The 23,889-nt window shown below is 62.7% G+C and overlaps 4 protein-coding genes across 5 annotated transcripts in view; 1 reads left to right on the plus strand and 3 right to left on the minus strand.

Moving 5' to 3' along the window:
* Window positions 1–2,339: 2,339 nt before the first annotated feature.
* Window positions 2,340–5,725, minus strand: LOC121365853 (hexosaminidase D-like). The gene is made up of 13 exons (XM_041490359.1): window positions 5,631–5,725; window positions 5,262–5,493; window positions 5,042–5,151; window positions 4,636–4,723; window positions 4,393–4,557; window positions 4,114–4,297; window positions 3,854–3,925; window positions 3,542–3,746; window positions 3,373–3,455; window positions 3,100–3,178; window positions 2,833–2,934; window positions 2,615–2,704; window positions 2,340–2,523 (listed from the first exon to the last, which is right to left on the minus strand). The coding sequence occupies exons 1-13, from the start codon at window positions 5,723–5,725 to the stop codon at window positions 2,340–2,342; spliced, it is 1,689 nt and encodes a 562-aa protein (XP_041346293.1).
* Window positions 5,726–9,966: 4,241 nt separating this feature from the next.
* Window positions 9,967–14,381, plus strand: MLST8 (MTOR associated protein, LST8 homolog). Its single transcript, XM_041490295.1, has 8 exons — window positions 9,967–10,287; window positions 10,391–10,442; window positions 10,537–10,699; window positions 11,455–11,470; window positions 12,209–12,691; window positions 12,784–12,908; window positions 13,344–13,507; window positions 13,915–14,381. Exons 1-8 carry the CDS (start codon window positions 10,159–10,161, stop codon window positions 14,031–14,033), a joined length of 1,251 nt encoding a protein of 416 aa, XP_041346229.1. The 5' UTR covers window positions 9,967–10,158; the 3' UTR covers window positions 14,034–14,381.
* A 35-nt stretch (window positions 14,382–14,416) lies between these two features.
* On the minus strand, window positions 14,417–19,618 carry BRICD5 (BRICHOS domain containing 5). Of its 2 annotated transcripts, none has more exons than XM_041490393.1 (6): window positions 18,978–19,618; window positions 17,252–17,386; window positions 16,723–16,875; window positions 16,452–16,559; window positions 15,435–15,585; window positions 14,417–14,902 (listed from the first exon to the last, which is right to left on the minus strand). In XM_041490393.1, exons 1-6 carry the CDS (start codon window positions 19,014–19,016, stop codon window positions 14,808–14,810), a joined length of 681 nt encoding a protein of 226 aa, XP_041346327.1. In that variant the 5' UTR covers window positions 19,017–19,618; the 3' UTR covers window positions 14,417–14,807. The 2 variants fall into 2 exon arrangements, with proteins under 2 accessions (XP_041346327.1, XP_041346328.1); XM_041490394.1 differs by lacking the exon at window positions 14,417–14,902 and adding an exon at window positions 14,969–15,126.
* An 835-nt stretch (window positions 19,619–20,453) lies between these two features.
* The window catches only part of LOC121365821 (phosphoglycolate phosphatase), a 3,892-nt gene continuing 456 nt past the window's right edge, over window positions 20,454–23,889 (minus strand). The window contains exons 2-3 of the mRNA XM_041490297.1: window positions 23,400–23,887; window positions 20,454–22,764 (exon numbers count right to left, since the gene is read on the minus strand). Of these exons, the coding sequence (XP_041346231.1) occupies window positions 22,439–22,764; window positions 23,400–23,887 (814 nt within the window). The 3' untranslated portion in view covers window positions 20,454–22,438. The remainder of the gene's footprint in view (window positions 22,765–23,399; window positions 23,888–23,889) is intronic.

The raw sequence follows: 23,889 nt of genomic DNA on the forward strand, positions 1-23,889 counted from the left end.
CGCGCCGGGGCTGCCGGCTGCGGGCTCACGGCCCGAGCATCCTCCGCGGCGCGGCAGGAGGAGGAGGACGAGCAGCAGCAGGAGGAGGAGAAGGAGGAGAGGGCGGGGGCCGCCCGGTGCTGCGGGCGGAGCGCGGGGATCCCCCTCCCCGGTGCCGGGCCCGGGGGACGCCCCGGTGGGAGACGCCGCGCAGCCGTGGCGTGTAACGAGCTGGAGGGTCTCAGCGGCCGGAGGGGACGGGGGCAACACGGCTGCTCGGCGAGGATCCCGGGGGGGTCCAGCAGACCCCCTCCCGGGGCACCCCCGGCTCCCCAGCCCGGCTCCAGGCTGCCTTTCGCCGCTCCCGGTCCCGCGGTGCCGATAACGGAAACGGGGCAGGAGCAGCCTCCTTTATTTCTGTAAATAAAGCGCTCATTACCGCGTCATTTTCCACTTTTGTTGACACAATGGCCGGTGACATTCGTCCCTTTCACTTTTAAGGCTGAAATGACCGAGACATTACAGTTGTGCAGGGTTCCCGGCTGTGCCGAGGGCTGAGGAAGCTGAGGAACCCGATAGGAAATGGGGCCAGTGATGGACAAGGCGCTGATGTCCCCGCGGTGCCCCCAGGGCGGAACACGGACATCATTCCCGAGAAATCAGCCCAAATTTGTGCCCTCCCGGACAAGTTCCTAGCTCAAAGCCTGGTTCAGTCCCGGCTCCAGCGAGCCGGCGCTGGGGCACACGGGGCCAGGAGGCTGCTCCAAAGTGGCACTGAGGGGTGCGGTCACGGGGGCTGCAGGGCTGGGGACAGGGAGCTGCAGCCCCGTGTGAGCCCCCGCGGCAGACGGGAAGATGGAGGAGGGAACGCGGCTGCCCCCCGATGCCCCCCGCCCGTGCCCCCCGAGCTGGAGCCCAAGGGTCCCTTGCACAGCCCCCAGCTCCCTCCCGGTCCCCATCTCAGGGCTGACCCCCCCTCGGGGATGGCGGGGTCCGTCTCCTCTCCCCACCCCCACTTTCCAATCCAGGACATTTGGGTTGCCAGCACGGAACGCCGTCTAATCTGCCCTCTAATCCCGCAGCCGGGCGCCGCACGGGGCCCTGAGCCGCGGCCGGGCTCCCGGGGCTGGGGGCTGGGGCAGGGGCTCCGCACGGCTCGGGGGCTTCCTTCACATCTGCCACCACCTGAGAGCGACCGCAGCGCCTCAACAAAGGTCCCTTTGTGCCCCACGGCTCCCTCCTGCTGGGCCCCCACACCCGGTCACCGACACGGACGGGGCAGCTCCTGCCCCCGCGGCTCGCCGGACACCGGCACCTCTGTGACCGGGGCACGACACGGGCCAGCAGGACCGCGCTGTGGGGCCGTGGGGGGCACCAGCGCTGTCCCTCCTCCCCGCCCGAGCCGGGCTTTGCGGGAGGAGCTCCAGCCTGGCGTTCCTGCGGCTCCCTCGGGCTCTTGCCAAGTCGGGTTGGTCTTTGCAGAGCAGAAGAATGTGCAGTGAAATGTCCCCGTTCCTGCCCTGCACACGCCGAGAGAAACCAGCGCCCGGAACGGGCAGAGCCTGGGGCACGGCGGGTTTGGGATGGGCACTGTGGGCAACAGGCACGTGGAAATCTGACTGTGGGAACCGGAGCCAGCAGCAGCAGCAGGAGGGCTCATCCCACGCAGAGATCCCCATGCATCCCCCCAGCACAGCTGCCTTTCCGATGGGAAAGCAGCACAGCAGGGCCCCTGCCCGGGCTCGGGGGGGCCTGGGAGCACACGGGGCCCGGGCGCTGGAATAACAGAGGAGAAGGACAAGATGAAGGCAGAGTTTGGAGGTGAAGAAGCCTCTGCTGTGCTCACATCCCTCCCAGCGATCAGGGAGTCACAGAGAAGGCAGACACAACACTGGGGAGTGTGCTGGTGGGAGCCGGCAGGGCCCCTGCACATCCCTCTGTCCCTGCCCTGTCCCAGGTGCCAGCCTCGCCTGGGACATGCAGCACGCAGCAGCCACACACTGGATCCTGTGCAGGGAGGGCACGGCCACCCTCGAGGCCAGCACGAGGCACACGGGTGTCCCCACCAGCTCTGTCACACCCTGCCCTGTGGCTGCCAACCCCTCCGGCTCCATCCGAGCCTGAGCAGGGGCCCGGGAGCTGTCACAGGGTGGATCCACACCAGCCTCCCTCTCCCCGCACGGGGGGCAGAGCCGTGGCCCCCCCAGCGAGCAGCAGTATCTACGAAAATACTTTATTGCGGAGGGGGAGTGCAGGGGCTCTGTACAGTGCAGACGGCGGCAGCAGCGCCGTCACCAGCAAACAGACACACGATGGTGGCCCCCAAAGGCAGGGGGCAGCGGGGGCCGGGGCTGCAGCCCCTACGTGGCCTTGGGCCGGCCGTTGAGGCGGATGATGGCCCGGTAGTCCCGCACCAGGTCCCGCAGCTGGTCCAGGTAGGGGTTGACGTTCTCCTCCATCCACTCCTCCACCGTGTCAGGGAAGTAGATCCTCTCCAGCTGGGCACGCAGGTCACGGACAAAGCTCTCCCAGTCCTCATGGAGCCTGGAGAGGGGAGAGCAGGGGTGCAGCTCCCTCCTGCGAGAGACCCCTCCCAGCCCCATGCAGACTCCTCCCAGTGCCCAGCACCACCTACTTCAGCACCTTGCTGCCAAAGCTCTCCATGTTGCGGGGGTTCCCAAACAGGCGTTTCCTGTGGTAGGGGCTGAACCAGCCCTTGATGGCACTGGAGAGGCACGAGGGACTTGGGGGCACAGGGGCCACCGGGGATGGGGAGCTGCACATCAGGCAGGTCCCCTCCCATGGAAATGCATGGCCAGAGACACCAATGCCACTGCTCCCCCTGCCTGTTACCTCTCCTCCTCCAGTGCCTTGAGGATGCTCTCCTTCAGGTGGCCATTAACCTGCTCCACCAAGTGGTAGATCTCCACACCGGGGAACACTCCCCTGCCCTCGCTGGGGAGAGGGAGGGGAAGGTGAGGGCTCAGCACGTGGGGTGCACTGGGCTGGGTGAACCCCAGCACCCTGGCAGGTCTGGGACCAGGGCATCTGGTTGACCAAGCCCCTGCCTCCCTCCAGTGCATCCCTTCTGATGCAACTGCCCGACCCTGTGCCACGCACCAGGTGCTCTGCTCCAGCTGCACGCTCTCCAAGCCCAGCACGTCCAGGACCTTCCTCTTTGCCTCTTCTGTGAAGCCCCCTGGGAGGGCGAGGAAAGGGACAGAAGAGCTTGGGACAGCTCACCATCAGGCTCAGCCCAGCTTCAACTGAGTGAGCTGAAGCTCTTCCTCCCCTGGCTCCCACCTGCCCCGGTGCCCTGCCCAGCAGGACGGGGTCTGGCAGGCAGTGGGAGGCGGGGTGAGCCCGGCCATGCCGGCAGGGCTGGGGGCTCACCGTTCACCAGGGTCTGCAGGCAGATGGCCAGAGAGGGGATGCTGACAGGCAGCAGCTCACAGAGCACCGAGTAGTGATCATACCTGTGGGACAGGGACAGGGACAGGCACCACCGTGCCAGCACGGCTCTGTGGGCACCGGGAGGGCAGGGGGTCCCACCTCCCCTTACCTCTGCCAGCCGGTGAGCACGACGCCCTGCAAGCGCAGCGGGGCCAGCCGTGGCACGGCCTGCATCACCTTCAGCCAGCTCAGGTGGTTTTTCAGGTGGTAGCTGAGCGGGGTCCAGGCCTGCGCCGGCCCCGTGGTGCCCTTGAAGGCGCTGGCGAACCACACGGCCTCGAAGCCGCTCTCCACGTACTTGGTGAGGAACGGCACTGCAGCGGGACAGGCGCGAGCCACCAGTGCCACTGTCCCCAGGAGGCTGCGGGGGGCTCAGGGGGGATCCCCCCACCGCCCCCAGGGGCCTGGCACGTCGCCTTACCGATCTGCTCGGCCTCGAAGTCGGGCGCATAGAACCACACCACGGGTGAGACGTGCTTCGCTATCCCGGACTCTGCGGGGACAGCAGAGGGGACGTTGGTGCCAGCAGCAGGAGGGAGCCTCGGGCTCCTCACGCATCCCCCACAAGACCCACGTTCCCCCAGAGCAAGGCATGGGAGCGATGCCTGCCAGGGTGGGCACAGAGCGGGTGCGGCTGAGGAGCCTGGCACAGGTGCCACCACAGCCGGCCCTGTCCCTCACCCTGCAGGGCTCCCACGCTGATCTTCCTCAGCATGTCGTCCCACATGAGCACCCGCAGCCCCCAGTACTGCGCCGTGAGGAAGCCCAGAACCTCCTTGATGTGCTTCAGGTACATGGTCCCCACGTCGCCCTTGTTGTGGCTCATCCAGTTCTTGGAGTCCATCCCCTCCCCGAGATGGAAAACCTGGAAGGTTTGGGGGAAGGGAGATGCTCAGCAGCCCTGGGAGCACCCCCAGTGCCTGGGGAGAGGGCTGGGGTCCCTGCACAGCCCCTGCCCACCTCGTCTGCACCGATGTGGATCCAGGTGGAGCGGCGGTGCTTCTCGACCACCTGAGACAGGATGCTCTTCAGCAGGGCCAGCGTGTCGGGGACGTGGGGGTTGAAGCTGTTGGGGAAGCGCTCGACCTCCCGCAGGTGCTGGTACTTCTCGTGCTTGAGGATGAACTGTGGGGAGGAGCCATCAGGGGGTGTCCAGGGGAGCCCCTGAGATCTGGGATGGGGAGCAGGGCTGGGACCCTCTACCTCCACATGGCCAAAGGTCTGCACCAGGGGAACCACCTCCAGCTTGTGTTGCTCCGCCAGCTGCTGGATCCGCTCGATGTCCTCCTCGCTGGGAGGGCAGGGACAGGCTCAGCGGGGATGCCAGGGCAGAGGGCAGAGCATGGGGGCACTTCCCCCTCCTCCCCCTCCTCTGGCACCCTTCCCACATGGCCCCTGTTGCCCCACAAATGTGTGCACTTTACTGAGAGGCACAGACATTGACCTGTCAGGGCAGGAACTCCTGCTGGTCTGCCCAGCAGCACAGCCTGGCACTCTGACCGTGGTTATCGTGGGCACGGTGCCAGGTGGGTCACACCCAGCCCCTGGCACACCAGGACGTGCAGGGGCCACGAGCCTCACAGCCAGCTCGGCACACAGCCCTGCTCACCTGTAAGCGTACGGGGACCTGAGGATTTCCAGCTCTCCCTTGAAGGGGAACATGTCCTCGTACTCGATGAGGATGCCGTTGGCTCCCAGCTGGGACAGGACGGGGAACACCTGCAGGGTGGGCAGGGTGGGCTCAGCAGTGAGGGTGGCACAGTCCAGGTGTCAGCAGGGGCCGAGCCCCATCAGTGCATCCCCTCGTCCCTGTCCCTGGGCATCCTCACCTGTTCCAGGTAGGAGACTCTGGGCGCGGCTCCCTTGAGGTCCAGGTGGACCAGCCTCATCTCGGTGGCACTGACATCCCTGGGGACCTGCTGCTTTTGCTTCAGGGTCATTATCTTTGCCGCAGGGACCTCCAGAACCTGGCTCTGGGGGATGACGTCCTGGACGACGTCACCTGTGTCCCCCCAGAAGCCGCTGTCCTTGCTGACGTGCTTGTGCAGCTCCAGGGTAAAGCTGCAGGGAGTGGGGCAGGCATGGGGGTGTCCGTGGGGCTATGGGGGCACCAGCTGCCCCCAGCACCAGGCACCACAGAAGCACAGCCCAGGGGGTGCCACACACCCGGCCCCGCTGGGGTCCTGCTGTCACCTCACCTGTCACGGAAGAGGAACTTGATGCCAGCCAAGGCCACGAGGAGCAGCACGACGAGGCGCAGCAGGTTCAGCCGGTGGCTCCGCTGGAAGGCCATCTCTGGGATCTCTGGGGACACACACGGGGTCTGGTACTCCAGAGGGACCCCAAGCACAGGTGAGCCCACCCAGCCCCACGTACCATGCCCTGCTCCCCTGCCCGGGGCAGCGTGAGACCCAGAGAAAGGCGACATGGGGGCAACCCCTCTGGCCAGCCTGGTGCCCATCGGGGACGTGCGCGGCAGTGCCCCGTGTCCCTCCTACCTCGCGTGCCCCAGCGTGGGGCCAGCGGCCGGCTCCGCCTCTCGCTCTGCCCGCAGGGGTGAGGCCGGTGCCCGAGCAAACAGGGCGGTGGCTGCAGAGCCGGTCCCCACCGGGGATCCCGAACGGCTGCCGGGTCACCCCCGAGCCAGGGGCCGTGTCACAGGGCGGCTGCGTGGGGCGGCATCACGGGGAGGGCACGGTGCATCCCTGCGGGCAGGGAAGAGGTGATTGGGAGCCACCCGGGCACCTGCCAGCACCGGGCTGTGCCGGGGATGGCACCGGCACGGCCACGGCACTGGCGGGGTGAGGATGGCAGCCCGGACCCCTTTGGCACCCGCAGGGGCTGGGCGAGAGGCAGCACGGATCCTCCTGGGAGCCACACTCAGGCACTTCTGCCCGTTCTTTCTCTGGTTTCTTCAGTTCTGGAGCGTTCGGAGAGGACTGGACAGGGCAGCACAGCCCCCCCGGCCCCATGGAACTGCCCCTGCTGCAGCCAGCGCTGCTGGTGAGTTCCTGGTGAGCCCCTGGTGAGCTCCTGGTGAGCTCCTGGTGAGCCCCTGGTGAGCCCCTGGTGAGCTCCTGGTGAGCTCCTGGTGAGCTGCCACCCAAACACACCAGAGCTCAGGGTTAAACGCAGCGCCGGCACCCTGGGGAAGCGAAAAGCAGATTTTGGCAGCGGCGGGTGCCCAGGCGGCTCAGCTGATCGCGAGGGTTTTGTTTGCGTTGCCAGAGCGGCGGCACCGGGGAGAGCCGCGCTGAGCCGCCCCGCGGCTCCGAGCGAGCCCTTTCCCAGACACAGCCCTGAGCCCCCCGAAACCTCCGCGGGGAGCAGGGCCGAGCGCCGGGACCCCCCCGGGCAGCGGGACGTGCTGGCTGTCCCCAGAGCACGAAGCCCCAGCAAGGCCAGGTCGCAGGTGCAGGAGCTGGAGCATCCCTGCTCCATCCCCCGCTGCCCGCGGGTACCCAGGCCCTCGGTGCCCGGGGGCAGGAGGAGGAGCAGGAGATGGTTTTTGGGGATCAGGCTGCTCCCTGCACTCCTTCCCTCGTGGCACTGCAGCTCCTGCGCTGCGGGGGACAAAAGTGGCTCCCGCTCCGCGCCGTGCCCAGCTCGGGATATTCCTGGCAGCTCCAGCACGGCCCGCGGGGATGTGCCGGGCTGGAGAGGGCTGCCAGCCCTGGGGTCACCCCTGACCGCACGGGAAGGCACAGAGGGCACACAGGAGGGGCTCAGTGGCTCCTGGGCACGCAGCATGGGGAGCCCAGCACCCAGGAAGGCCATAAATTTGCCAAGTGCTAATGGCGCTGTCATGGGAACACAGCGCCTGATCGGAGCAGGGATAAATATTTAGACAGACGCTGTCAGCTCGCCAGGATTCGGTGTTTTTAATGCACGTTATCTTATTTAAATAGGGCAGGTTCCCAGGGCACAGCCAGGGCGAGGGGTGGGCGCTGGCCGGAGGGGGAGTCCCGAGGGGTGCCGGGGACAGCCAGGGGCCGCGTCCCTGCGCCGCGGGGACATCCCTGGGCAGCCCGTGGGGGCTCAGCCGGTGGATGCCGCCCCTCAGCCCGGCACCTCACCGCGAGCACCCGCTGTGTTCGCCAACGTCACATCTGCTGCTGCCGCGGGAGGCTCGGGAGAGCCCGCGGCTCCGCACAACCGGCCGGACCGACAGCGCTCCACCGGCGGCGGGGCGAGCAGGGGCCGCAGCCCCGGCCCCCTCCCTGCGCCACGTGGGCTTTGCTGCCAGCCCCCCGCATCCAGCCCGGCTCCCCGCTTACCTCCCAGAACCCCGAGGAGGGGAGGATGGAAGCAAACAAACCCACACCTGAGCCTGGAGATGGCAGGGCCGTGCGGGGGAGGGAGCCCAGTGTCCCGGGGGTGGCAATGCCACTGCGTTCCATGGGCTGGCAGCAGGGGTTTCGGGTGCCCCCAGCCCCACTCCGGTGCTCCCGGTGTTTCCAGGGCAAAGCCCCGTGTCCCGGCACCCCCGGCAGGGCAGCCCTGGGGAGCCTGCACACCTCGAGAGCACGCTCACACACACGTGCACACGCTCACGTGCTTCCAGAGCATTCCACGGGCAGCCTGGCCGTCACCAGCCCGTGCTGCCAGCCCGTGCCACCCCCAGGACGAGGTGCCCCTCGCCAGGGTCACGGGGCTGCAGCCCCGCAGCCGGGGACTCCTGCTGCAGGTCCCTGTGGGGCTGCAGCCCCCGGGCAGCAGGAGGGGGCTGTTCCCTCGCCCCTGGGCAGAACCGGTGCCTGTCCCATCCCAGGGTCCTGGAGCACACACGGAGCAGCCCCTGGGCACAAGGGACCCTTTCCACACCCCACCCATCCCTCTGCGCTGCGGGGCACCACCCACACCCCGCAAACCCCGCACACCCCACAACGCCCCGCACCAAGGATATCCCCCGGGCGCTCCCGCTCTCCACGGCACCCTCCGGGCTCTGCTGGGCACCCCTGCGGCCCCGGGCACTCCTGCGTCCTCCGCGGGCATCCCTGCATCCTCCCAGGCATCCCTGCATCCTCCCCGGGCTCCCCTGCGGCACCGGAGCCCTGCATCCCCCCGAGCATCCCCGCATCCTCCCGGCGCCGGTCCCCCCCAGCGGCGCCGGCATCCCCCGGCCCCGAGCATCCCCCGCTCCCCGGCCCTTACCGGCAGGTGCGGGGCGGTCGCGGGCACCGCCGGGAGCGGGCGCGGGCACGGGCACGGGCACGGCCGCCGCCGCCGCCGCTCTTAAAGGGCCCGGTGCCCGCCGGTGCGGCGAGCGAGGAGGGAGGCACCGGACCCCGCACCCGCCGCGCACAGTGGGCACCGTGCCCAGCGCCCCGGTGCCGCACGCGCACGGCGGGAGCACCGGCAGAGCGCGGAGCCGCCCTCCGCCCTGACCCCGCGGCACCGGCACGAGGGGCGGCCCCGGGGCTGGTGCCCGGTGTCGGTTCCCAGTGCCCGGTCGGGCTCGGTGTGTGCCCGGTGCCCGCCCCCGCCCAGCGATGCCCGGTGTGCGCTCTGTGCCCCGAGCCCGGTGCGTGTCCCGTGCCCCAGGTCCTGTGCCCAGTGTCAGTCCCGTGTACTGAGAGCTGTGGCCGGTGCCCCATATCCCATGTCCCGTGCCTGATGTGTGCCCTGTGCCCAGTGTGTGTTCCATGTCCTATATCCCAATCCCATATCCCAGTCCCATATCCCATATCCCAATCCCATATCCCATATCCCATATCCCATATCCCATATCCCATATCCATATCCCATATCCCAATCCCATATCCCATATCCCAAGCCCATATCCCATATCCCATATCCCATATCCATATCCCATATCCCAATCCCATATCCCATATCCCAAGCCCATATCCCATATCCCATATCCCATATCCATATCCCATATCCCAATCCCATATCCCATATCCCAAGCCCATATCCCATATCCCATATCCCATATCCATATCCCATATCCCAATCCCATATCCCATATCCCAAGCCCATATCCCATATCCCATATCCCATATCCATATCCCATATCCCAATCCCATATCCCATATCCCAAGCCCATATCCCATATCCCATATCCCATATCCATATCCCATATCCCAATCCCATATCCCATATCCCAAGCCCATATCCCATATCCCATATCCCATATCCATATCCCATATCCCAATCCCATATCCCATATCCCAAGCCCATATCCCATATCCCATATCCCATATCCATATCCCATATCCCAATCCCATATCCCATATCCCAAGCCCATATCCCATATCCCATATCCCATATCCATATCCCATATCCCAATCCCATATCCCATATCCCAAGCCCATATCCCATATCCCATATCCCATATCCATATCCCATATCCCAATCCCATATCCCATATCCCGTTTCCAGCACTGCGCCCCCTGGCGGCACGCTGCGCACGCGCTCTCCCCCCGTCACTCTCCGTGGTCTCGCCCGTCGCTCCCCCCGCGCTGAGGCCATGGTCCGTCCCTCACTCCCGCGCATGCGCGCTCCCGCCGGACGCGGCCCGGGCCGGCTGCGCGCTCGGGAGGCGCCGCGCGCACGCGCAGAGCCGGGCACCGTGAGCGGACCGGGAGCGGGACCGGGAGCGGGGCTGGGGGGACACGGGGTGAGGGAGACCCGTGGGCCGGGCCGACACCCCACGGGGTGACACTGACCCCGCAGGCTTTAGGGAGTTCCCCCGAGCGCGGCGGCACCGGGAGCGGCGGCACCATGAACGCGGCGCAGGGCACGGTGGGCAGCGACCCGGTCATCCTGGCCACGGCCGGCTACGACCACACGGTGCGGTTCTGGCAGGCGCACAGCGGCATCTGCACCCGCACGGTGCAGCACCAGGACTCCGTATCCTTCCTTCCCCGCCGCCCCGGCCGCTCGGGGCCGGCCCCGCGTTCGGGCCCCGGGCCGGGCCCGTGATGCTCCGTAGCGACCTTAACGGAGCCCGCAGCAGGTGAACGCCCTGGAGATCACCCCGGACCGGAGCATGATCGCAGCCGCAGGTGAGCGCTGCTGCCCCGCCGGCACGGCGGGCACCGGGCCGGACGCCCGGTGCCCAGCCCCTGCCCGGTGCCCAGCCCCTGCCCGTGCTCGCAGGGTACCAGCACATCCGCATGTACGACCTCAACTCCAACAACCCCAACCCCGTCATCAACTACGACGGCGTGAGCAAGAACATCACCTCGGTGGGGTTCCACGAGGACGGGCGCTGGATGTACACGGGCGGGGAGGACTGCATGGCCCGCATCTGGGACCTCAGGTGGGCACCGGGGCTGCCCCTGCCCGCAGCAACCCGGCTGCAGGGCGAGCTCACGGCCCAGGCTGCTCCCAGCCCCATCCAGCCTGGCCTTGGGCACTGCCAGGGATGCAGGGGCACCCTGGCACCCTGTGCCAGTGGCTGCTCTGGGTAAACCTGAGGAGCTGCAGAGGTGTATCCCAGCAGAAGATGGGGTACCACAGAAATGGCTTAGGGGCTTCACACGATGTGTTTGTGCTGCTGACCTGGTGCTGTTGCAAAGGGACAGCACAGGGGCTGCCTGAGCTCATCCCATGGCAGGAAACACACCCTTGGAGCAGGATCTGCCCCCGAGCATCCCTGGGGATGGGATGGGAGCAAAGCTGGGAGAGTGGGGGCAGCTGGGAAGCTTGAGGGTGACAGCATTGCCAAAGAAAAGCTTCCTGGGGCCTTTGGCTGTGATTCCCTTCAGGTGGGGCTTGGTTGAAGTTCCCCAGTGGGTTCAGCAGCTGTTGCTGAGCAGAGGGAGAGTGGGGGCACTTGAAGAGGCTGAAGGGAGCAGGAAAATCAATAGGGATCAATCAGTGCTAATGGCTGGGCTGGGCTTGCAGGGCTGTGGTTCTGCCTGCAGACAGGGCTGTGCAAACCTCTGTAAAGTCCTGAGTAATGGAAATGTTCCCTTGCATTTCATTTGGCAAAGGTTTCATTTTGCAAGTCAGGAATTTCAGGCTAAATTTGAGATCAGTTATTTGGACCACACTGTCCAAATGCTCTTGTAGTGCCAGTGCTGTGAGGGTGTGTTATGTTAAACAGATATTACTGAACATAGGTCTTAGATGTGAAATAATCCCTGACCACGGTGCTGCTGAGGTGCAGAGTGTTGGTTTGTGAGCAGAAGGTGGTTAATTAGACCAAAGGTGGCAGCATTTGTTTGGGCAGTTCCCTCTGTGGCTCTGCAGTTCCCTCTGCAGAGATGTTGATCCAATTATCCAGAGATTCCTCACGGCCTGAGTAAAGCCATGAAAACTTTGGACTCAGCATTTACACCTGCTGAGAAGGGGCTGAGGAGCCCAGAAGAGACTTTTGTGCAGTCAGGTAAATGCATTGAGTGGTGTTTGTCTGCTCAGAACCAGCCTCTGCTCCCAGGGACAGGATTAGCTGTGCCTGATGACCTGATCTCCTCTAGGGATTCTGCTAAAATTATGGACAGCGCAGGGCTGTCGATAAAGGCCTGGTTTGAGTGGAGACATGCCAGCATTGTCTTCTGCTCTGAGCACGGGATCAGAGCCAGGACTCCTGCCCTTGGCTCTTGTCCTTCCCCTGAGAAGGGGAGAGAGAGAGAAAAACCCACTTCAGGTTGTGTTTTTCTGGTATCTGCACCCTTGAGTGCTTCAGTTGTTCAGTGGCCAGCCTGTCCCTTAATGCTGCCTCTCAGACATGCTGAAAACCACTTGGCTGCTGTGGATGTTGTTTGGAGCTGTGGCTGTGCCACAGCCCTGGAACTGGGACAGCTCTGTTTGCTCTGGGGTGTAGAAAATCAGCAAATCCTTCTGGGGAGGGAAACAGCCTTCTGCAGAGTGTCACGGGAGTCATGCAGCTGGGACAGCCCTGAGCTGGGGAGAGGAGGGAGGACAGGACATGCTGTTTAACCCCAGAGCTGCAGGGCTGCAGCAGTGCTGCAGGGGCACCCTGTGGGACAGCCAGGCTGTGGGACAGCCCTGGGCTGGGGAGAGGAGGGAGGACAGCACATGCTGTTTCACCCAGAGCTGCAGGGCTGCAGCGGTGCTGCAGGGGCACCACGTGGGTGCCAGCTGCAGGCTGCTGCTCACGGTGCCCACAGAGACACGGCCGTGTGCCCTGCAGGCAGAGCTGATCGTGGGCGACCAGAGCGGGGCCATCCACATCTGGGACCTGAAGACTGACCACAACGAGCAGCTGATCCCCGAGCCCGAGGTGTCGGTGAACTCGGTGCACATCGACCCCGATGCCAGTTACATGGCAGCTGTCAACAGCTCGGTGAGCTCTGCCAGGCCCTGCTGGGCTGGGCTTGGGTGGGCATCCCCCAGCCTGGGCACAGCCTGGGCACAGATCCCGCTGTGTCTCTGCAGGGAAACTGCTACGTGTGGAACCTGACGGGCGGCATCGGCGAGGAGGTGACGCAGCTGATCCCCAAGACCAAGATCCCGGCGCACAACCGCTACGCCCTGCAGTGCAAGTTCAGCCCCGACTCCACGTGAGTGTGGAGCCCCTCACCTCCCTCCCAGGGCAGGCAGGGGCCAGCTGTGCCTCCAGCTGTGCCTCCAGCTGTGCCTCCAGCCGTGGCTGCTGCTGGCTGCGCACTGCAGGTCCCCAGGGAGGAGCGGGACAGGAGGCAGGGGATGTGACACCTCGGGGTTGCTGTCAGGGGTGTGCCACTCGTGCTCCCTGAGCTCAGCAAGGTTTGCAGCCAAGAGCTGGTCTGCAGTTGGGATCCAGCTGCTGCAGTGTGAGCTCCTTCACGGAGTCTGTTCAGCTGGAGTCTGCTCAGTCAGTGCAGGTGTAAGGAGATCTGATTGCAATGGGGACAGGTCTCCAGGCTGCCACTGGCCCTGGCCCAGGTCTGTGTAACCAGAGGCCCACAGGGGGACAGTGACTGATGAGATTGCCCTCAGATGTCTCCTTCTTGCAGGCTCTTGGCCACCTGCTCTGCAGATCAGACGTGCAAGATCTGGAGGACTTCAAACTTCTCTCTGATGACAGAGCTGAGCATTAAGAGCAACAACCCTGGGGAGACGTCGCGGGGCTGGATGTGGGACTGCGCCTTCTCCGGGGACTCCCAGTACATTGTCACAGGTGAGGCTCCTCCTGGCTGTGCCAGGGCCCTGCAGCAGCCAGGCCTGACCAGTTACCCTGGCTGGGACATGGGGCACAGGGGCTGTGAGGTGGGAGCAGCCAGTTCTGCTGACCAGTGGGGCAGCAGTTGGAACTGGAGAGGAGATCTCCAGCTGTGCTGTTCACCTCACAGCTCACAGCCTGTTAGTCCCTTGAACACACCTGTGGTAATTTCCACACTCACTGTTCTCCCAAAGAACTAAAGCCCACATGCAGAGCAGTGCACTGAGCTGCTCTGCCTTGCTGGTCATCACCAGCCCTAAGGATGGCTGAATGAAGCAAGAGCAAAGCATTTCTTAGAATAATAGTAAAAAAAGAAACTTAGAAGGTAATATACATCCCACTCTTCTTTTCACTCTGTGTTCCAGCCTCCTCTGATAACCTGGCCAGACTGTGGTGTGTGGAGACAGGGGAGATCAAGAGGGAATACAGTGGCCACCAGAAAGCCGTGGTCTGCCTGGCCTTCAACGACAGCGTCCTGGGATAACGGGCACATGGCAAGGACAGGACCTCTGCTTGTTTCCCCTTGCCTTGCCAGACCCTCTCCAGAGCCTGGGACATGCTCTGCACCCATCCCCTTCCATGTGGAGAGGGCTGGGGCTCGGACAGGGGACCAGCCTTCAGCTCCAGGCAGGACATTGCTGAAACGTGTGTGGCCCTGAGGGAGGGAATGGGAAAAGGAGGCACGGGCCCACTGCAGGGACACGGGTTCAGTTCAGCTGCAGGAATCCCTGGGGCATCGGCTGCTGACAGCTCTGGATGTTCCTGTACCCCAGAGTGGGAAAAAAATAAACGTCAGCCTTTGCCAGTGATGGGAGAGGCTGAGCAAAGAGGAGAAGCAGCTTTTGTCTTGGTTTGCAATCCCTTTATTCAAAGTGTTTCACAGAGTGACTTGGAGAGCTGCTCTCCTAAAGCCAACCACCCCCAGATGTAACAACAACCACCTTGTGTAGAACAGAGCCTGGAGCCCCAAAACTCCAGCTGCTTCCTGGGATTCCTCTGGGCCTGGGTCTCCTAATTCCTAGGGACGAGGCACAGCCCTGGAGCAGAGCTGCAGTGTCTGTGCTGACAGGGCTGAGCAGAGGCCTCCTGCTTCTCTAAACTCTCCTGATGCTGCTTCTCTAAACTCTCCTGACCTGCAGCTCAGAGTCAGCAGGAAGCTCTGGGGATGTTGTGGGTGTTCCTTTCCTCGTGGAAGTCAGAGGCTTTTCAGGAATGCAGTTCAAGTATGAGGGCAGAGGGGCGGCCGTGGCTGCAGCACTTACTCGGGCAGGTAGTAGAAGCAGATGGAGACACAGATGTTGCTGGGGAAGCAGATGTCAATGCACAGGTAGATGAGGCGCTGCCTGCCCGGCCCTGCCAAGGAGCAAGGACAGCAGTGAGAGCAATGCTTTGGTCCTGCAGCTGCAGAGTCCCCAGGGGTGCCTTGGTCCTGCAGCTGCAGAGTCCCCAGGGGTGCCTTGGTCCTGCAGCTGCGGAGTCCCTGGGGAGCTGAGCAAGGGGAAAGCCTCAGGGCATGACCTTTCTCATTCAAGCTGGAGTCAGATGGAGCAGGCTGGCAGCTCAGCAGGCTGCTGTGGCTGAGGATGAAGGTGACAGGGATTAAGCAGCGTGTCTCAGGGACAGCTCTGTGTGCTGGCTGTGCTGTGCTGTGCTGCTGGGGCAGCTCAGAGCCCATCCCAGTGCCACGGCTCAGGACAGGGGGTGGGTACCAGCCAGCACTCAGGGGTGGTGAACAATGGTCTGATTTTGCACTAGAGGTCATGCCCGTCCGTGGGCCTTGGCAGCCTGTCCTGGGATGCATCAGCTGCTGTGCAGCACAGCCTGATCCTCTTAGAGGTGCTGGAAAAGCTCCTGCTCCCCCTGCCAGGGGAAGTGGCCCACTTACCGTGCCCTCTGCGCACCCAGAAGATGGAGGTGTGCTCACACAGGCTCTGCACTGCCTGCCCCAGCCCCCTGGGCTCCAGCTGCTCCCCGGCCACGATGCCCAGGAACTCCCGGTAGAACTTGGTCTGGTTGTTGGGCTGGAGCTGCTCAGCCTGAAAGAAACGTCCCCGTTGGTTCCTCCCAAGGCACTTTGTCCCCCTCAGCCCTGCTCTGGCTCCCGGGGCAGCCCAGGAGGGGTCTGTACCCCCCAGGAGGGGTCTGTACCCCCCAGGAGGGGTCTGTACCCCAGCAGGTTTCTCCTGCCAGCTGCCTGTCCCAGCTGCCAGGGTGAGGCTGCCAGCTCTCATCTCCTGGCTGTGGGCCCTGCCAACCCCAGCACTACCACGTTTTACTTCCATTTAGCAGCCTCAGGGCTGGGCAGGTGCTTTCCTCTCCCTGCATCCCTTTTGGGAGTCTGTGTTCCTACACTTCTCTGGGAGTAAGGTGGAGACCAAGGAGCCCCCAGGAGCTGCTGGGGAAATGGATAGCAGATGGCAGGGGCACAAACAAATGGGGCTTTCTGTCTTTGGAAATGGAATCTGCCCCTGCCCAGGCATCCACTGACTCTTTGTTCTGAGGGTCCTTGTACGTGATTGCCTCCAACTTCCTTCCCTGGCAGTTGGTAACAAACCCCCTTTGTTTTTCCTCCCCCAGATTTTTGAGCAGGTAACAGAATCCAGTGGGAGTGGGTCCTGCAGGAGCCCTGCTGTTCACCTCCATGGGCCACATCCCCCTGCCCCAGGCTCCTTCCCACAGGAGCCAGGGTATGGATAAACTCAGGAGCTGCTGCTCACAGCTGGCTGAGAGCCCAGCCTGGGGGCACAGCTCTGCTCCTGTGAGCAATGAATCCCCCAGAACTGGGGCTGGGAGAGCCCTTGGGGGTGGAGAGTCACCCCTGCAAATCCACACAGGGGAGAACACTCAGTGAGCCTGTGCAAAGCTCAATCCATCCCCCAGCTGTCCCGGGAATGCTGCTCACGCTGTGCTCAGAGGTGTTGAGATCCATCTGCAGGGTCTGCAGGTCCCAGGGGTCCATCCTCCTCAGGTAGCAGGCTCGCTGCTCCAGCGGCTTGTAGCACACGTAGCCCTGTGGACAGATGTGCCCCTTGCAGCAGGCAGCACATGCCCACCCCTGCCCCAGGAAAGCCCTGAAGAGGCCATTCTCCTTTCCCCTGCTCTGAGCTCATGACTGAAGGTGCAGAGGAAGGCAGCAAACAGCAGCTGAGGAGGCAGGGGTGCCCAGCACTCACGTTCCTGCTGTCGTACAGCACCACGGCGCTCACGTTGCTCTCTGAGGTGATGTAGTAGGTGACAGTGCTCCTGGCCTTGTCCACCACGGCTGTCTGGTTCCTCAGCGGGTCCTGCTGGCCCTGGGGTGTCACTCGGAGGAGCTGGGAGCCAGCCTGGGCACGAGGAGTGGGAGGGCAGCCCCTGCTCTGTGCCTGTGTGCAGCATCTCCCACCAACATCCCCAGCCGGCCCTGGGCTGGCCCCTGCTCCTGTCTGATGCAGTGCAGAGGAGCAGGCTCTGACCCACGGGAAGGATGATCCACGACTCCATCCTCACCCCCAAAGGCACCAGGTGCTGGAGGAAAGGGCCAGGGGACCCCCAGCCCTGCCTGCAGCCTGCCAGCACCTCCCTGCCCCTTCCTGCATTGTGCAGACACTGATCCAGCCAGAGCCCAGCCCAGAGCTCTCCCATCCCTCCTGGGAGCTGCTTCCCACACAGCTCAGGGCTGCAGGCAGGAGGAGGCTGCCTGCCCACATCAGGATCCCTTACCTGGGCAGAGCTGGGGGAGAAGCTGAGAACCCCCACGACACTGACACCAACAACCACAAAAAACAACAAGGCAACGGACAAGATGATCCAGAAGGTCCTGGAGGGAGCTGGGAACTGTGCTGTGGCTCTTCTGTCCTGGGAGCCAGGCAAAAGAATGAGGAACAGGAGTTAAAATTGACCCTTCTGCCAATTCTTCCTCATCAATGAAGTTTCCAGCTCATGACACAAACCCTTGTGCAGACTGGTTGGAGTGCAGAGCTGCCAAACCATTGCAGCACCTGGAATAATCCCACAGCACTGGAATTCCAGATGCAGCACCTGGAATAATCCCACAGCACTGGAATTCCAGATGCAGCATCCTGGCAACCAGCACTGCCACAGCCAGGAAAGCTGCAAAGCCCCCAGGGCAGGGCTGGAGCAGCAGTTTTCCAGACACGGGGAACAACAAATTAAATTATTGTGGTTTACAGCAGAAATCCCCAGCGGGACAGTCAGCATTGGAATCAGACCCTGGGTGGAGTGATCCTGCTTCTGTCCCCCTCCCTGTGCTGGATTTTCTTGCTAAATTATTCTCCATGAGACCAAGGAAAAGAGCTTGGCAGTGCTGTGACATTTCTATTGGCTCTATTAATTTACTTTAATTCTTATATTGAAGCAATTAAATTTAACTTCATGGCACATAACGGGATTTTTACAAAGCAGAAAATGTGCTTTCAATAATCTCAAACACAGCCCACATTTAAAAAATAACCTGTTTCTCAGTCCTCTGAAGGCCAGAGGAATTCAATCCATGCCCAGGATTACACGTGCTCCAGCTGCACGAGGATGGGCTCACCCAGCCTTGGGACAGTTATGGATCTTTATTGGAAACAGGGAACTTCCAGATTATTCCCTGAGAAAAGCAGTGAGTTAAAACTGCACCTATCTGAAATCCCATCAGTTCCAGCAGAGCAGAGCTCCAGCCCTGCACTGACTGGCAGATTTTCAATAACCAGTGGAATTCCCTCCGGTGGGAAAGGTGCAGACCAAGAACTGCAGCAGCTCCCAGCCCTGGCAGGGCACAGCTCACACCCAGCCTGAGCTGACAGCAGGAGCTGGGCTGGGGGTGCTGGGGATCAACAGGACCCTCCCAGGATCCGTGGGAATGGCAGCAGCTCTGCCCCTCGGAGGGGGATCAGGCAAGCACGGAGCAGCACTGCCCGTGAGAGAATCATGCACTCCTGGAAGGGTTTGGGTTGGAAGGGACCCTAAAGCCCACCCAGTGCCACCCCTGCCATGGCAGGGACACCTTCCACTGTCCCAGCCTGCTCCAAGCTCCATCCAGCCTGGCCTTGGGCACTGCCAGGGATCCAGGGGCAGCCACAGCTGCTCTGGGCACCTGTGCCAGGGCCTGCCCACCCTGCCAGGGAGGAATTCCTTCCTAATAGCCCACTGAACCCTGCCCTCTGGCACCGGGAAGCCATTCCGTGTCCTCTCACAGCCTTGTGCAGAGGAAGGACAGAGACAGCCTCTACCCAGGAGCTGCTGGGACAGGGAATGCTCACTGCAGGAACAGGGATTACTCAGGGATACTCACTGCAGGAACAGGGGGTACTGACTGCAGAAACAGGTGATACTCAGGGATACTGACTGCAGGAACAGGGGACACTCAGGGATGCTCACTGCAGGAACAGGGGACACTCAGGGATGCTCACTGCAGGAACAGGGGACACCCAGGGGTACTCACAGCAGGGGCAGCACGGCCGGCACCGTCCCCTCCTTCCATCCTCACTTCAGACGAGCTCCTGGCTGCTGCCGCTCTGCCTCCTGCCCGCGCACAGGCTGGGCATGATCCCGGCTCAGGCACACCTGGGGAGCCCGGGCGTGTGTCCGAGGGCCATAAATACCTGTCCCTCGCAGCCAAAGGGCCCCGCGGGACGGAAACCTGAGGAGGGAGCGGGAGCTGAGCGCTGCTGTCAGTGCCCGGCGCGGCCCTTCCTGCTCAGCCCCGGCACGGGCAGCAGCCACAATCGAGCCCTTTGTGTGCCCCGGGGCTGGCACGGCCCCACGCGGGCCCAGGTGAGGCTTTTGGAGAGATCAAATGCCCAGAGGACAGTGGCAGCCTGCCTTTGTGGCAGCGGCAATTCCCACATTTCACCGGGAACTCGGTGGGCTGGGGCCAGGTGTGATCCTGTGCCTGGTGCTGATCCTGCTGTGCCAGGTGTGATCCTGCTGTGCCTGGTGCTGATGCTGTACCAGGTGCTGATCCTGCTGTGCCAGGTGTGATCCTGCTGTGCCTGGTGCTGATTCTGCTGTGCCTGGTGTGATCCTGTGCCAGGTGTGATCCTGGTGTTCCTGGTGCTGATCCCGCTGTGCCAGGTGTGATCCTGCTGTGCCAGGTGTGATCCTGCTGTGCCAGGTGTGATCCTGCTGTGCCAGGTGTGATCCTGCTGTGCCAGGTGTGATCCTGCTGTGCCAGGTGTGATCCTGCTGTGCCAGGTGTGATCCCGCTGTGCCAGGTGTGATCCTGTGCCAGGTGCTGATCCCGCTGTCCCTGGGCTGCACAGACACACAGACACACCTGTGCCACCCTCGGGGGAAAAGGGAAAAGGACTGTGCCACAAAGTCACCGCCACTGCTCTCACACTGTCACCCGTGTCCTGTCCTGAGAACCTCCCTGTGGGAGCAGCATTCCCTGAGCACACAGATCCTGAGCAGTCCAGGAGCCCCCAAAACCTTCCAGACCTGCCAGCCAGACATGACCCAGGTGTGGAGGCAAGGGAAAGCCAAGAATTCCTTCATGTGATGCGTGTCCAGGGAAAATGCAGGCTTTGGACATTCTCCTATCACACACAGCCCAGGGCTGGACAAACTGGGTGACAGGAGCCCACAAGAAAGGAGGAGAGGGACTTTGGCCAAGGGCATGGGCAGGGCAAAGGGGAATGACAGGGTTAGGTGTTGGAAAGAAATTCTTCCCTGGGAGGGTGGGGAAGCCTGGCACAGGTGCCCAGAGCAGCTGTGGCTGCCCCTGGATCCCTGGCAGTGCCCAGGCCAGGCTGGACAGGGCTTGGGGCACCCTGGGGCAGTGGAAGGTGTCCCTGCCATGGCAGGGGTGGCACTAGGTGGGCTTTAGGGTCCTTTCCCAAACCATCCCTGACCCCCAGGATTCCCAAAGCACAGCTGCACCACAGCTCACGGAGACCAGACCGCAGTGAGACAACGCTGGGGAGAGCAGGTTTGAGAGTTTAATGGGAATTCAAGTAGAGGATTAAGAACTGTTTGGAAGTCAGAACAGAGATTTGAAGCACGATTGACACCGCCACCAGCACATTCCAGCATCCCTGAGCCCAGGCAATGGCTCCCTTGCCAGCGAGAGCCCTCGGCAGGGACAGACTGCCTGAGGGATGCTGGACTCTCTGCTGGCCTTCTCCTGACACATCCTGACACAAAAAGCACCACCAGAAACAGAGACTGAATCCAAACCCACACTGCTACACCAGACACGGCCTGCAGTGAGCCCACAATGTCCATCTCCATGTTACCCAGAGCAAGGGTCAGCTCTGCCTCTGGCACTTTGCAGAAGAGATTATCCACACTTCTTCCACACCTCCACATGACAAACAGTCTTCCAGAGGTTCAGCCAGTGCTCTGGGAACACAGAGACCCTCTGGACTGCAGGGTTATTGCTGTACAAAGAAGGTGACAAGTTACCAGGCAGGAAATGGCATCAGCACTGCCCGAGCTCCTCAGCTGGACAGGAAGGAAAACCAGTGCTTAAATTGAACTGGAGATACTGGAATCTATGCAATAAAAGCGTGTTATTTGCATATATAATTTTCAATTAATTCTGCAATGCAAAAGCTTTCACTGTGGGATTCGGGCAGCACAAAAACCACCCTGTGGTGAGCCCCTCATTGCCCAATCCCACCTGGAGATCAAAAGGAATCGTCCCTGAGCAAGCCAGCACTCCTCACCACCCACCGTGCCCGGCCCCTGCCGGCACACGCGGAAGATCTGAACCTCAGGGATGGGAAGGAAGCACGAGCTATTGTCACACACAGCCAGCAGCCACAGGGCTCCCTGTGGACAGCTCTCCTGGGCACTACATCCATCACGGACTGAGCAGGAACTGGGATTGTGCAGCTAAAGCCAAAGCAAGTGGCTCGTTGATGCTGAGGGAAGTGCAGGAGCTTGGTCTGCATTGATCCAGGGATTTCTGGGAAGCAGCAGCAGGAATGAGGGACAGTCCTGTGTGGCTAGAGACTCTCTGCATTACCAAATGCAACGGTTTAGAGAATTAAATCAGTGAAATACATTCCTCTCATCCTCCCTCCTGGGAAACAAGGTATATTATCATAGACTCTATTTATAATTTAAATATATTCTAACTTTATGCTCAGGGAGTGCCAGTGTGTACATGTGCTTTACAGACTCTCGACCTTGGACAGACACTGTGTGCAGCAGCCAAGGTCTGCAATTGTGTGGGATCATCCCAATCTGCATCACAAGTGCAACGTGCAGTGGTCAAACGAAGGAGATGAATTTGTGTGACCTGACGTGGGGCTGTGCCCCTCAACAGGGCCCCAGCTGGGAAAAAGAGTCACCCACAGGGCAAACACCAGCTCCACAAGGATTTCCAACCACAACCAGAGCTGCTGCACATCCCAAGAGTCGTTTCCCTGAACAGACCGGGCTGAGCCAGGACATGATCCTTCCCCTCAGACCAAGCAGCTCCAGCTCCCCAGCTCAGCGCAGAGGAGCCGTGCAGCACCACCATTACAGCTGCACTGCAGCGATGCATTACAACTGCACTGCATCGATGCATTGCAACTGCACTGCAGCGATGCACTACAACTGCACTGCATCGATGCATTACAACTGCACTGCATCGATGTAGTATGACTGCACTGCATCGATGCACTACAGCTGCACTGCAGCGATGCCTTACAGCTGCACTGCATTGATGCATTACAATTGCACTGCAGCGATGCCTTACAGCTGCACTGCAGCGCTGCATCACAACTAAACCCAGCCGCAAGCCCCAGCCCCTGCAATGCCCCCTTTGTTCAAAGTGCATTTCAGACTGAGATGTAAACAGAACCATACCGAGAGGACAGCGAGGAGACAAGCTAAGGGTTCTAACCCCGGGAGCACCTAGCGTGTACGTTACTGCCACGGGGCTGCTGCCCGGGCTGCCCCCGGGCCCCGTTACTCCCCCAGGGCCGGGAGCAGGTCGGCGATGCTGTCGACGTAGTAGTCAGGGACCAGGCTGTGCCTGGCAGGACAGCCGCTGTCCTGGTGGCCCCGCACCTCGTCCAGCGCCGTCACCCCGGTCAGGGTGAGCAGCGTGGTGAGGCCGCAGCTGTTGCCCATCAGGATGTCCGTGTCCAGCCGGTCCCCCACCATGATGGTGCGCGCGGGGTCCACCTGGAACTCCCCGGCCACGCAGTCGAACATGAAGCGGTTGGGCTTGCCCACGATGAACGCCTCGCGCTGCGCCGCCGTCTCCACGGCCTTCACCAGGCACCCCGTCCCTGCGGGAACAGAGAGAGGGATTAGGGACAGAGGGCATCTCCATGGCCTTCACCAGGCACCCTGTCCCTGTGGGCACAGGCAGAGGGATTAGGGACACGTGCCCACAGGAGCCAGGACAAACCCGCTCAGGACACTGGGAATGGACACCTCAGCTTTACAGGCAGAGGGATGCGTGGGTCCCAGGAGAGGTGGCGCTTAAAGCCTGCCAGGAGGTGGGAATTCCATCCCGCAGTAGCAAAAGGGAACTCCTCTTTGCAAATAAAGGATCAATAAGGATTCTCTCTCTTTCAGGGTGCTGTGGAGGAAAGGCTCTGGGATGCCCAGGCTGCCTCAAAGAATCCCAGGAGAGCTGGAGCTGGGGGACCTCTGGAGATGATCCAGTCCAACCCCCCTACAAGGCAGGGCCACCTGGATTAGGTGACACAGGAACGTGCCAAGGCGGGTTTGGAACATCTCCAGAGACTCCACGACCTCCCCGGGCAGCTGCTCCAGGGCTCTGCCACTCCCCAGGGCAAAAGGCACTTCCCGAGACTGAGAGGCAACTTGTGCTTTATCAACACCGAGACGTGCCGAGCCGAGCACGGAGACCCCCCCATCCCCGGCACCACCCGCTCCAGCCCGCCGCCCCGCGCACCGGGGATGCCGGCGCCGCCCTCGAGCGGCAGCCGGTGGTCGCGGTTGGTGCCGACCAGGAGGCAGTCGGGGCCGCCGCGCAGCAGGTACCGCAGCGCCTGGCACAGCTTGGCGTAGCTGAAGTGCTCGTCGAAGCCCACCAGCACGGCGCGCACGGCGGGGTCCAGCGGCGCCTGCAGCCAGTCGGCGGGCGCGGGGCCGGGCAGGGCGGCGGGCCCGGGCCCGAGGTGCGGGATGCCCACGGCCTCCAGCTCGGCGGCGAGCGCGGCGCTGCCCAGCACGTAGGCGGCGGCGCCGGGCGGCAGCGCCTGCCGCAGGTAGCGGGCGGCGCAGAAGGCCGAGCTGAAGATGTGCCGGGGCTCGGCGGGCGGGAAGCCGAGGCGCCGCAGCTTCTCGGTGTAGGCCGCGCGCGTCCGCCCGCTGTTGTTGGTCACGTAGCACAGCCGCTTGCCCGCCGCCGCCAGCCGGCCCAGCGCCGCCGCCGCGCCGCT

The sequence above is a fragment of the Pyrgilauda ruficollis genome, unplaced genomic scaffold, assembly GCF_017590135.1.
Source record: "Pyrgilauda ruficollis isolate IOZ18807 unplaced genomic scaffold, ASM1759013v1 scaffold122, whole genome shotgun sequence".
NCBI lineage: Eukaryota > Metazoa > Chordata > Aves > Passeriformes > Passeridae > Pyrgilauda > Pyrgilauda ruficollis.

Bases quoted from the DNA above. Each gene is read 5' to 3' on its own strand.
- BRICD5 (XM_041490393.1), bottom strand. From the start codon at position 19,016: ATGGAAGGAGGGGACGGTGCCGGCCGTGCTGCCCCTGCT. The intron at 17,387-18,977 runs GTGAGTACCCCT...CCTGGCTCCCAG, and splicing joins CCGGCCGTGCTGCCCCTGCT to GACAGAAGAGCCACAGCACA. The intron at 16,560-16,722 runs GTGAGTGCTGGG...ATCTGTCCACAG, and splicing joins TGCTGTACGACAGCAGGAAC to GGCTACGTGTGCTACAAGCC.
- LOC121365853 (XM_041490359.1), bottom strand. From the start codon at position 5,725: ATGGCCTTCCAGCGGAGCCACCGGCTGAACCTGCTGCGCCTCGTCGTG. The intron at 3,747-3,853 runs GTAAGGCGACGT...GTCCCGCTGCAG, and splicing joins CTTCGAGGCCGAGCAGATCG to TGCCGTTCCTCACCAAGTAC. The intron at 2,524-2,614 runs GTAGGTGGTGCT...TCCCCTCTCCAG, and splicing joins TTTGGCAGCAAGGTGCTGAA to GCTCCATGAGGACTGGGAGA.
- MLST8 (XM_041490295.1), top strand. From the start codon at position 10,159: ATGAACGCGGCGCAGGGCACGGTGGGCAGCGACCCGGTCATCCTGGCC. The intron at 12,909-13,343 runs GTGAGTGTGGAG...TCCTTCTTGCAG, and splicing joins AAGTTCAGCCCCGACTCCAC to GCTCTTGGCCACCTGCTCTG. The intron at 13,508-13,914 runs GTGAGGCTCCTC...TCTGTGTTCCAG, and splicing joins CTCCCAGTACATTGTCACAG to CCTCCTCTGATAACCTGGCC.